This window comes from Haplochromis burtoni, unplaced genomic scaffold, assembly GCF_018398535.1.
Source record: "Haplochromis burtoni strain Fernald_Lab_line unplaced genomic scaffold, NCSU_Asbu1 Contig_334, whole genome shotgun sequence".
Taxonomy (NCBI): domain Eukaryota; kingdom Metazoa; phylum Chordata; class Actinopteri; order Cichliformes; family Cichlidae; genus Haplochromis; species Haplochromis burtoni.
Window position 1 is genome coordinate 95,609 of NW_024582695.1, and position 12,056 is coordinate 107,664.

Genomic DNA, 12,056 nt, shown 5'->3' on the forward strand with positions numbered 1-12,056 from the left:
TAGACTCAACGAATCATGTGTTAGTGACTGCAATACTCATTCTGCATGAGTAAAACTATGCTGGGTCAGTGCATCTGACCATGGATGGTGCAAGACAAGCTAATGGCCCAGTGAGTCTCTAATAGGGCATGAGTGTTGAGAATGAGGGTGATTATTTTGTGGAGGGTGATTCTGTAGGGGGTCACATATGGTGATTACATATTAAAGGTCACACATGTCTGCAGGGGGTTCTAGACAGCCCTCCCAAGTTTAGTTTGTGCTCACATTACAGACACACTCTCTGACTGTTTTAAAAGTGGGACGCTTCTGACCTCTACTGGCTGACACTGGACCTGCATGTACTTTAAAAGGGCACATACTCAACACATAGCACACTTCACTTTTTTGTTTGCATAGACTGACCAATCAGAATTTAGTTTAACTTTCAAAGTTTGTCTGATAAGAGGAGATAGTAAATGCCAAGGTGACATTTTCTTGTTGTTTGTTTGCAAAATAACTGCTTGAGGTAGCTTTCTCACCCGACCATGAATGTCACCTTCAAGCTTCTCTTTGATACCTGTTGCAGAAGAACAAAGGATTTGCCACAGTTGCCACAATTACATCTATTTTGCACAAAGGTTTTGCATTTTTGTGTTGGATGCAGAAATACAGCCATGGTTAAAATAAAAGAAAGTACATCCTCTTTCAATTATGAGGTTTTAAAATAATATGGTCTTAAACTTCAGTAAAACCAACCTCAGGATAAACAACAACACATGACATATTACACCGTGTCATTATTTATTTAACCAAAACTGAGCCAAAATGCAGAAGCAGTGTGCAAAAAAGTGAACCCTTATTACTTCCATAGGAATTCAGAGAGTAGCAGCCAGATGCTGCTAATCAAATGCACTCCATTAACTGATCCTCACCAAGTGTGAGCACGCCTATAACAAGCAGAGGTTTTGGCAGTTTGCTGGTCTGGTGTGCTCAGGTCTGTGTGTGGCCATCAGTCCTGAGAAGAAAAGGCATCAGCTATGAGCTTGTTACTGCCCGCCAATCTGAGAAGAGTTAAGGCCGTTTCCAAACAATTTAAAAGTCCATTCTACAGTGGCTGAGGTCGCCAGTCTGTGGCAGGGCTAACAAATCGAGACAGACAATCTTTCACACTCACTTTCTGATCTACGGTTTGTTTAGAATCAGCAATTAACCTTACTCCCTGTGTGAAGATGAACTATTTGGAGAGAACATTAAAGTCGGCACAAGAAGGTTTCAGACTAGAATTGAAGCCAGGACCTCCTAGTGAGGCGACAGTGCTAACCACCACGCCTCCAAGCTCCCCTCAAGGACAGCACAACAACACAAATGCCTCGTATCATCTGTCAGTGGTCATGGTTTGGGCTCATTTTGCAGTTGCAGGACCTTGCAGTCATTAACTTGACCATGAACTCCTTGGTATACCAAAGTATACCCAAGGACAGCAGTAAACCGAAAGCCTAAAACTGATCAAAATGTTACAGTGGGACATTAAGAGAGCTGTGTATACACAAAAACCAACAATCTTCAATGAACTGTAGGAACATTGTAAAGAAGAGTGGACCAAAGGTCCTCCACAACAATGTGGATGACTGATAAAGTCACAAGAGAAACCATTTCTTCATGTTATTGCTTCTAAAGGTGGTTCTACAAGCTACTGAATCATGGTAGCTTCTGCATTTTGGCTTAGTTTCGTTTATGACACGGTATAATATGTCATGAGGTTGTACTTTATGAATTTTAAGACCTGGTGAGGATTAAATCATGTATATTTGAGTAACACAAATATATATCTTTGACAAGATATCCTCTTGCCATGTACCAAACCTTCTTTGGTACACAATCCTCTTGTTAGCAGGCTCCCATCAGGAGGGGCTTTGCTTTATATAGTGGATGTTGGCAGTCTAGTAAGATGAATCATCAACTTGAAATACTCCTCTAAAAACACCAACATAGGTCTTCGTGTTAAAGGTCTTGAGTTAGTAAGTAGTGTGTAGTACAATTTGTTTTTCTCGCACTCTGACTTGGTCTGTTCTGTTCAGGCAATAGCTTTAGAGCAGGCCAATTACACAATTTAAAAAACCTGTTTGCACAAAGAGTCTATTTGGTTTTTTTAAAAAAATTTTTATCACTCTCTCAAGCAGAGAGCAGCGAGTGCCAAAAACATCTCAATCAGCTTGGCTTGGGCTTCATTTAATTGGCTTATCCTTTCCACTGAATATGCAGCAGGAGGACACAAAAGCATCAGTGAACTTTAAAGGTGGCACTCCCAGCCAGATTTAGCACTTTACTAGAAAGCAGAGCTGGGTCGACAGTATCGATACCAATGCTGGCATCTGTATTGGATCGATACTAGCGTGATAGGATCAATACTTTATTTCTGTCCCCAAAGTTCACTATCTATCTGACTGAATTGTGTCTTATATTTAAGAACTGAAAAATAATCTCAGACGTACTATGAAAAAATGTCTTAAACTTTTTGTGTTGACTGTCACGTCTATTTTATTTATTGCCTAAAGCACATTTAATAACCGAAGTTCACACAAAGTGCTTTAAAGACAGGTGCATTTACATTCTAGGTCCCCAAAAAACCCAGTTACAAAAAGCTAAAAGATGTGCTTTTTTTGAGAAAGTAAAAGAAAAACATCACAGTAATTTGGTGGTCATTAAAATGTGTTCAGAATTTGCAAATTGATGATAATTTTAAATGTCATGACACACCGCTCTCCCCTACATAAGCTGTCCTTATAAGTTAAAAATACCGATATTGGTATCGGGAATGCTGGCCCTGTATTTATTTGGTATCGATCATAACAAAATTTGCAGTATGGCACAGCAGTAAAAACAGCCAAAGGACATCACATCGGTCATACTGACGTTTGGCTGTTGTCAGCGTTGCAGATTCGTGACATTTTGATCCCTTTCTATTTTTAACTTACACACTTTGCGTCTACAACCTTCACTTCTATTAATAGCTCACTGCGCACTTTTTAGTAAGGCATCTGCGTCTATTCATAGATCTCGGTTTGAAAAAAAAGATAAAGCGTGTTGTGCCACGTGTGTCTGGGACGTGTGACGTGCTGTCCCCCTCCCTCTATTTAAATACCTGTGAAAGAAAAAGCGGTTGCGCAGAGACTGTGGGTGGAAAGAATTAGAGCGATGGAATGCGGTCCTACAAAGTTTGCGCTTTGTAATGACACACCTGCAGCGGACAATCCCTGGCAGTGACAAATCATGACATGCACGTACTTGTGCATACTCCGTTTATTTCCTTTTGGCTGCTAACTTTCTTTAACGAAATTGGAAAATGGCTCCTCAAAACTAGATTTACCAGAGAGGACTGTTCGGTTACTAAAACAAAAAAGCTATTCCACAAAAAAAAAAAAAAAAAAGTAGTCCAGCACTTTAATATAACCATTGTTATAGTCACGCATGTCCACGATGTTGTAAATCGTTCATGTGAAAACTTGAAAATTATAATTATCACTTTACAGTCACTTGCTCAGGGACGCGCCTTTTCCCCCTCGAGGGTTTTCACGAGGGATGAAGGGTCTGTCTCTATCCCTGCCAAGTCAAGCCCACTTGGTCACACCCTTCCCGGCCAACCCCCAACCCCTACACCCCACCTCCTGCTCTGCCCGCCATGTTCTGTAGGAGGAGGAGATACGTGTAGTCCTGGCTTTAGCTGGCTTAGCACTAGCAGCATATAGCTAGGCGGAGGCGCAACAAGCTCCTTGAACGCCCAAATAAGTACTCCTGTCTCGGTTTCCCCCTTCTCTTTTTGGAATTAGCTACGTTTGTTTATTGGTTTGACTTCCACTCGGAGTGACACGAGTACCTAAAGTATCCCTCTCAAAAATTCTGGTAAGTTACCTTCGGTTTTCAACACAGTCGCGTTGTTTTGTTTTTCTGGGGTGTCCTGTAATCCAGTTTGCTATGGTGATGTCTCCACTGAGCTCCCGTCTTGGATGCTAGCTTGAAGGATCGCTAACTAGCTTTTCATGCTAGTTGATTGTCCTAACATAGAAAGTACTTTATCAAGCGAACGATTGTGCGTTACAGTATATAAGTGGTCATAAAACCGGTAAATAGTAAATTGTGTTACATCTAGATGGTGAGTGATCAACAGTTGTGTTGTTAGTAGGGTGCTGGAGGGGATGGTGTGTGAACTGGCTGTTCTAACACAAGCTCTGCTAGCTTTGATTCAACTTTTCTGAAAACCAGGATTTGAAATCGTCTTGTAAATTGACGCTAGGCGGTGGTTGGTATCTCGGGTGCAAATATCTGTAAGTGGAAAAAGTGATTGCTGCAGTGTATTTTTAAGCTACAGCAAACTTTTCCGGGTTATGTACTTTTCCAGTGAGCTGAAATGTGTAGTCACCGCTAACTCAATCAATGCTAAGCACTAGAACTTGCCGCAAGTTTGCACTCAACTAGCTGTAGTTAGCGGCAAACCCCTTAGTAGCAAGTGTGGTTGCTATTCTATGTTAGAGCAAGCTCGCACTATTTTATACACATACTTATTTCACCTCTATCACCTGGATTTTTTGACTGAACGGATTATAAATAACATTAAGGTAGTTTACTAGCACCAAACGAATGTTAGCTAAAGCTACTTTAGCTTATGTGCTAACTATCAATCACGTCAGTTCAAGGAGGCGCCGTGATTTAAAAAAAGAAAAGAAAAAAAGAGCCACTTAAATTATTTTTTATTTTCTCTACCGAAACATATGTCCTGTTATAGAGGCGAGGGCTAGACGAGAGCATACTACAGTGACTCAGCAGTCCAAAACTTAACGTACTTATTGATATTTTTAGGGAGACTCGTTACGACGTGGGCGCTGTCTGTTTACTCGCCTGGTTTCCGACAAGCAGCGACTAAAGTGTTTGGTTTTTAGATCATTAATACTGGCAAGGTTTTCTTTTCTATTTTCAACATAGTCAAATATGTTTGAGTAAAACCTCTCTTTTCATAGTTGCACTGAACCCGTATTGATGTGGCCTGAGAAGAGGGGCAGCGCTTCCTTTATTGTCAGGGTGGTCAGTCAGTTACGGGGGTGACAGATGCATCATCACGGTCCTCCTCCCGTCCCTGTCTTGGCTGGCTTTGTTTCTCTCGGCTAGCAACATAGGACAAAAGGTGGGGTGATGCGTCGATCAGATGGTGGCCTCTCCTCCTGTCTCACTGTCTCAGAGTGCACGGTTGTAATAGCTCACTTAAACCCACTTTAGTACTGTTTGAACAAGTGTTAGTGCTTATTTGACGCGAGTTTGGCTTTTGGGAGCTTAATCCTTGTGTCTAGGAGAAGATGAAGATTAATTACTTATGAATGTTGCTCTTGGTTGTACCATATGTAAAGGGATGGTTAAGGAACTGGCTGGATGCCATTACACAGCCTATTATACACAATGTCATTCTGAACAGACAAACATAGTCTTGTCACATTCACACACAGGCGCCCGGTTGTGCAAGCCTACTATCTCGAGATCAGCTTTACTCATTCTGTGTGACAAGGTGGACCTGTTCTCAATGCGCTGCTTCTGAGCCCTTAATGCTAATCACAGTTTACCTAGCTTTTGCCAAAACACACACAAGATAAGTTGAACTTGTTATGATCTAAGGTGACTCACTTAAGTCAAGTGTTCTACGTGTTTCTTTGGGATATATTCATTCAGATATTTTCTAGGACATGAAAAACCCATTCATCTTCGCCAGGCAATATGAATATGTTTGGCTGGAAAACATGAATCATTCTTTGATCTAATGATTGGGGTGATTTTGTAAAACAAGGGTTAATTTTTTACCCTCTTACAGTTAAATCCTATACATGTGGTTTGAGAAGATGCCTTAGTGGGTTCTCTCTTGATGCACAATGACATTCAGATTCTGTGAAATCTGGTGATGTGAATGAAGCTGAAAAGTTAAGTTTGCATCGAGCGGGATTGCCCTGTAGGTTGTGGATTCTTTTTCAGGTGAAAGTGAGAATCAGAAATGAAGGACAGGTGTATTGATGCTGTTTGAGGGCTACAGGGCCTCTTTGCTTCTAAGTCACCTTTATGTAGAGAAATGGGGGGGTAGAACGCATGGAGAAAAGTGAGTGAAAATGTAGGACTTAATGGTAAGTTAGGAAATTATATTTCTGTAACTTGATTCCAACTGTCAGCTATACACATCTATATCCTATTGCCGGTCAGGAGTTAACATTTATGGGTTTCCTCATGCAAGCAACATGAGGCAGAACTTCTCATTGCGTTTGATGTGAACTAACCGTAATGAAGGGGACATCATTATTGTTCCCTTATTTGGTTATTTCCTTGTCCGGGGTAGATTTCTCTCTAGCGATAATAGCAGTGCACAGAAGCTTGTTGAAAGCTATAGCTGAACTCTAACCTCAGGAACAGATTGGGCTTGGGTCTATAATGTTGTATCTCCTCCATGATTTTGTTCTGTTCTCCTCTGCTTCATCCTGCACCGGGAGTAATTTGTGTGCACACAGTGTAGGATGATTTTAAAAATTGCCCAATTGCTCTCTTTGCCGTACCCATGACTGACTTCCTGCCTGCCTCGTCCACCACCCATTGTTTAACTTCCATCGTCTCGCTACATTAGTGGACCAAAGAACTGCTCCTGAAATGTGCTGTTGTGCATCTAGTGGAATTGCCTTAAGTTGCTGTGACATGTGGCATGAGTGGCTGTGATATGGGCACCCCAGTGGGAATTGAAGGGTAGTGTTTGGCCATTACTCATCGTCTGCCTAAACGGGGGAGGAAGGAGCTTAAGAGACGCACCCACTCTGGGTTGCAATCTTTCCGTTGAGAGCGGGCACACTGGTGCACGGGGAGAAGATGGACCCATTCATAGAGCAAGGCATGCTAGGATGTTTCTGCTACTAGTGTCACCTGGTTTTGGGAGACCTGCACCACAAACTGGAGTGTAAAAGAACTCCTGTCTCATGGAGGTTCCCTGACTGCCTGTTCTAAATAAATGAATTGATGTAACTCTTTGGTCCTTTGCGTGTGCTGTGTGCACTAACAAGTGACAAACTAAAGGACTCGTTAGTTGTGGGTAAATCTCAAACTTTCAGTTTATTCACAGAAAAGTCAGAAAGGTGCATTTTTTTTTCTTCTTCTTTGGTCTCAAAGAGAAAGAAAGTTGTGTTCAGCCTAATGTGTCTTACTTCATGCTGATGATGTTGATACTGAAACGACATATTGCACATTCCTGCACTGCCGGCACAGCAACAACTTCTGAGCACTTCCTGCCAAGCCAAGATTAAAGCTTTTGTAATGATGGACCTCTGGTGCACAGACATTAATGTCTCAGTCACACGTTTCTTTCCCCGTCTGTATCTTTAGATATTCGTAGTTTGGCGATACAGATTGTTAAATACATGACAAATAATTTCATTTTATTTAAGATGAACACTCATTGCGCGCAGGTCGTTTGTTTACAGTTGGTCAAAGCTGGAAGGTTTTATAAGTAAGCGGCATTACAGTATTATTATTAAATACTGTTGATGGAATTGATAGAAAGTTGTAGGTATCTGTGACATGATTTGCAATTCAAAAAGGGAATATCTCATAATGCGCTACTACATCACTGCTGCTAGTTCATGCTGTCGAGACCAATCGTTATTCCTGTCAGGCGATACACATATTTATTTATTTACTTTTTGGGGGAAATTTATCACAACTGTTCTGTGTATATTAGTCCATCAGTTCACTGGTATCTTATTTGGATTTGTAAAAAAGTGTTTTCCACAGTAAGGCCTCATTTGTTTTTTGTTTTTTCTGCTTTTGACCTTTGCATGTAACAGTAAATGGCACTTTGTCCCATTTGACTATGATGGTAGTGCGGTTAGTGTTTTTCTCAGCCTGTATTTAATGGGTTATTTCTGTTCCTCTTCCTCCTTCAAAATTAGTCCAACTCTATGTCCATAATAAATGCATATTTGGTCTGTTGTTTGGCTGCAGGGCACAAGCACTCTTTCGCCTTTGCCTTCTGTCGCATTCTAAGGAATGATCGCTGGGTATTTTTACTTATTTACTTCATTTATTACTTTGTCTTCCAAAAGTGAAAATCGCCAAGGATTAGACAATTGTTGCATGAAAAACCAGGCGATATTAAAACACCACATATTTAAATATATTATAAATGGCTTTGTGTTGAAATAGAGAACAGGGTGGACTAACAGCTCATCTTTAATGTGCGTGAGTCAGATACAGACAGGCCAGAAAGAAAAGAAGGAAGAGACTGAATGGGTGGCGACAGATGTGTTCGAGTTCATCTGGTGCCATTAAAAAGCACACCCTGGACTCAATTATTTCACGCTTAAACTGCTACCCCGCATTGTGTGCTGGCGGTTTGACGGGATGATGACATGCTTACTGATTTTTGACATACTTATAACCTGCACTGTCAGCATGAACACATATTTCTTTAGACACGCACACAAACACAAGTCTTGTGTGCAGTCTTCTTTTGGGATTGGCGTGAACTAAGCACAGAAGGACTGAGTGAAGGCAGGCTGGGGATATCTACTGGCTCTTGTGTGTCAGGGGTGGGGTGGGGGGTTTGTTCCGGGATGTGAATGGGGGTTGCAGGAGGGTGGGATGGACAAGACAGACTCTCCTCTCTTCCTCCTGTCTGCTACGGGTGAATAGGTGATTATAGCAGCAGATGTGTCATTAGGTCTGAGCAGTATTCATGCGGATGCAGGGTGAGGAGGAGGGTGACGAGGGAACGTTCAGAGAGAGAGAGAGCGTGTGTGTGTGTGTGTGTGTGTGTGTGTGTGTGTGTGTGTGTCGGAGTCATGCTCTACAGGAATCACGTTTCACTGGCGTTAAGTGAATTTATGGGATGTGCCAAGTTGTTTTCTTATCCTTGTTTCTTCACCCCCGTCCCCTCCAGCTGTCTTTCCATGACATTGCTAGACAGGAAGCTCCCTGAAATAAATGCATGCACAAGTTGTCTGTATTTAACTTCTACATACATTGGAAAAAACCGCGTTCTTGACTTGCACTTATGTGTGTGAAAGAACTTTGTTGGGCTTGTCTGTGCACGCCTGGCATTGAGCTCTGATCAATGAAGAGGATAAGTCATCATAGGTTTGCCTGGAAGGCATCGAGGCAGGCAAAACAATGGGCACCGACATCCCAAACTGCAGTTATTACTGATAACAGTAATAACTGCATTTGCAGTCCAAGCACAACTCTGTTAATGGGGGCTTGCTGTTCTTTTCCAGCACCAGCAGCAGATTTAAACGTGTTATGTAAGCCTTAGGTGTTGCATACTTAAGCGAGTTTTCACGGTCAAGAGTTTTTCACATGGCACTTGGGTGTGTACGTTACGCCGCTGTGAGTCTCCGCCCACTATCCATACTTGTCTCTGTGTCAGGCAGGAAGTGATTAGTGGCTGCTTTGCTGATCTTTTAGAAACAAGTACTGAGGCGTCATCAGTCACTTCTGTGGTATTCATCTGACTGGAAATGGATTATCTCCCCTGCCACCCACCAGAGGGTGGAAACTCATTCTTACTGTTAATGCTGTGAAGATAAAGGCGTCTCATTCTCAGACTTGTTAGAGAATTATGGTTGAATATATTGGGGAATTAAAAAAAGCAAAGCTCTTATTTTATATATACAGTGCTTATTAGACCACCTGTTATTTAAAAAATATGTTTTAAAAAATGTCACGAACGAAATGTTACTGAAATTAAGTTTTTATACCCAGAATTTAAGCCGACACCCTGGATTTTTCTGAGAACTCAGAAATTACTGCTTTTTCTGCTCAGCTGTAATTTGGCATCCTAATCAAAAAATAATAATATGCTTCAATATTTTTTTTTCTGCTTTTGAAAAACAGTAAATTCAAAAACAATAATTTTATATTTTAGCATTAAAAATTTTATTAAAGAGCTTGTGCACACTGATGGATTAACCATTTCAGTGATTGCCAATACTGTTAATTTAAATCTTTGCAAAGATTGTGGTCAAGTTACTGCTGGTGAATTACCTTGATAACTTCTATGATCTTAGAGCAATATTATACATACACGCTGCTCTTTGTGTTATATTTACACCATATCAGGTTTTTTAAAAAATCCCTGAACAATATTTTAAGGACTTATTTGTACTCCATAACCTGGTGCTCAAGATTAAAATGTTAGATTATTGCAGACCTCTTTATATGGCATGTTGTTTCATTGTAATTGTCTTCACATTGTCCTCCAAGTTCACACAAAGAATATGCACCTGAAGCAGTCTTGGAAGTGCTGGGGAATGGTGTGACCACACAGATTTGTGTTTAGTTTAACAAAAATCTCCACCATCCGTCCTAGTAAATTTGCCATTGTGTCAAAGTTACTGTAAACTTAAGTGAAATTATAAAAGTGGAAACAATTCTTGTTCACAGCACCGTGACTTTGTATGATATAGAGGGGGCATGCATGGAAATTGCTTATCTAAGTGTGAAAGTATGAAACATGTTTGTCTAGTTTCAAAAAGCGCTTACAGCTGCTCTTGTGATTACACATCGATGTGAGCTTACTGTTTAGCTGTGGAACTTCATGAAAGACATTCAGATTAGCGTGTGACTTCAGCTGTTCAGAAATCTGAAATATAGCAACGCGTAGGTTTTTCTTGGGCTATTGAGGTTTTGAGTTGTTATTGCTGGCATGTGACATTACTTTAGGGGTGTGAAACTTATTAAAGAAGATGCATATTAAGCTGATGTTGTGTTTAAGACACTCTGAGTGATTGCAAGTATTGTAGAGTGTGCTTGTTTTTTTTTGGTTTCTGGCCCTTGCCTATATTTGTTTTTCATATTGTTCTGTAAACTAACCTGTTATTTGTCGTCTTGGTCTAGGTGATGGCATGGTCATGTGTTCAGCCGGCACTGTGGGTGTGGAAATGGTTTTAACAGACGCTGTGTTGGAGGACTCGGGAACACTGCACTGGCCTGGAGGAGCCTCATAAACAACCGCGTACATCCACAAACCACTTTGTTAGACGAAAACATTAACAAAACACCGTCGTGACAAAGGACACAGAAACGCGGGCAAACAACACAAGCTTCACCTGAAGGGCACGTTTGTAACTTCTGGGTGTGTGTAACCCAAATATTGTTGGTGTCCCAGCTGCTCTCCTTGTGTGAGAGTGTACGTTTGATTTCTTGTCTGTCCCATCTTAACCGCCACCATGCCAAGCACCATCCGCCGGCAGATGAAGAACATGGTTAACAACTACTCCGAAGCGGAGAAGAAAGTCAGAGAGGCCACGTCCAACGACCCCTGGGGGCCGTCGTCTTCACTCATGTCGGACATCGCCGACCTCACTTACAACGTGGTGGCCTTCAGCGAGATCATGAACATGATCTGGAAACGACTCAACGACCACGGCAAGAACTGGCGCCACGTCTACAAGGCGCTCACCTTGCTCGACTACCTGATCAAGACGGGCTCAGAGAGAGTAGCGCTGCAGTGCAAAGAAAACATCTTCGCCATCCAGACTCTGAAGGACTTCCAGTACATCGACAGAGATGGCAAGGACCAGGGCATCAACGTCAGGGAGAAGAGCAAGCAGCTAGTGGTCCTACTCAAAGACGAAGACCGCCTCAAAGGAGAGAGGTGAGACCTTTTTCTTTTTTTATTATTATTATTTTCTTGCAGCAGAGTGCATTGCCGTCCTTTCTGCACTTCTGCTCTTCTGCTTGCAGCACAGGCATCAAATCTTAGAGAGGTCAAACCAACCACGACCTTTAATACAGAGGAAGCAACAAAGTTCAAAAGGCTGTCTTAGTCTACGTGACTAGATCAAAACATCTGTATTACGCGAGAGATTCTTATGTGTAGTTTAAGAGATCCATGCCTTCTTACTAAAACAGTTAATCCTTGGAAATAACTCTGTAACACTTCTTATCTTTATCACTTGTAATGTGTGCAAAGAATGTTGCTGGCTACAGATTTAATACATTTCCTGTCTTAACAGTCTGGTATGACTTTGTTCTTTCAGTGATTTTTATTTTATTTATTCCCCCCCCCC

The 12,056-nt window shown here is 41.5% G+C and overlaps 1 protein-coding gene across 2 annotated transcripts in view; it reads left to right on the forward strand.

Moving 5' to 3' along the window:
- Nucleotides 1-3,641: 3,641 nt before the first annotated feature.
- Nucleotides 3,642-12,056, forward strand: part of epn2 (epsin 2) — a 23,165-nt gene continuing 14,750 nt past the window's right edge. Inside the window, exons 1-2 of one of the 2 annotated variants that reach the window (XM_005942455.3) lie at nt 3,642-3,879; nt 10,882-11,641. In XM_005942455.3, coding sequence (XP_005942517.1) covers nt 11,214-11,641 — 428 coding nt within the window. In that variant the 5' untranslated portion in view covers nt 3,642-3,879; nt 10,882-11,213. The remainder of the gene's footprint in view (nt 3,880-10,881; nt 11,642-12,056) is intronic. The other variant, XM_005942456.3, reaches the window with a different exon arrangement.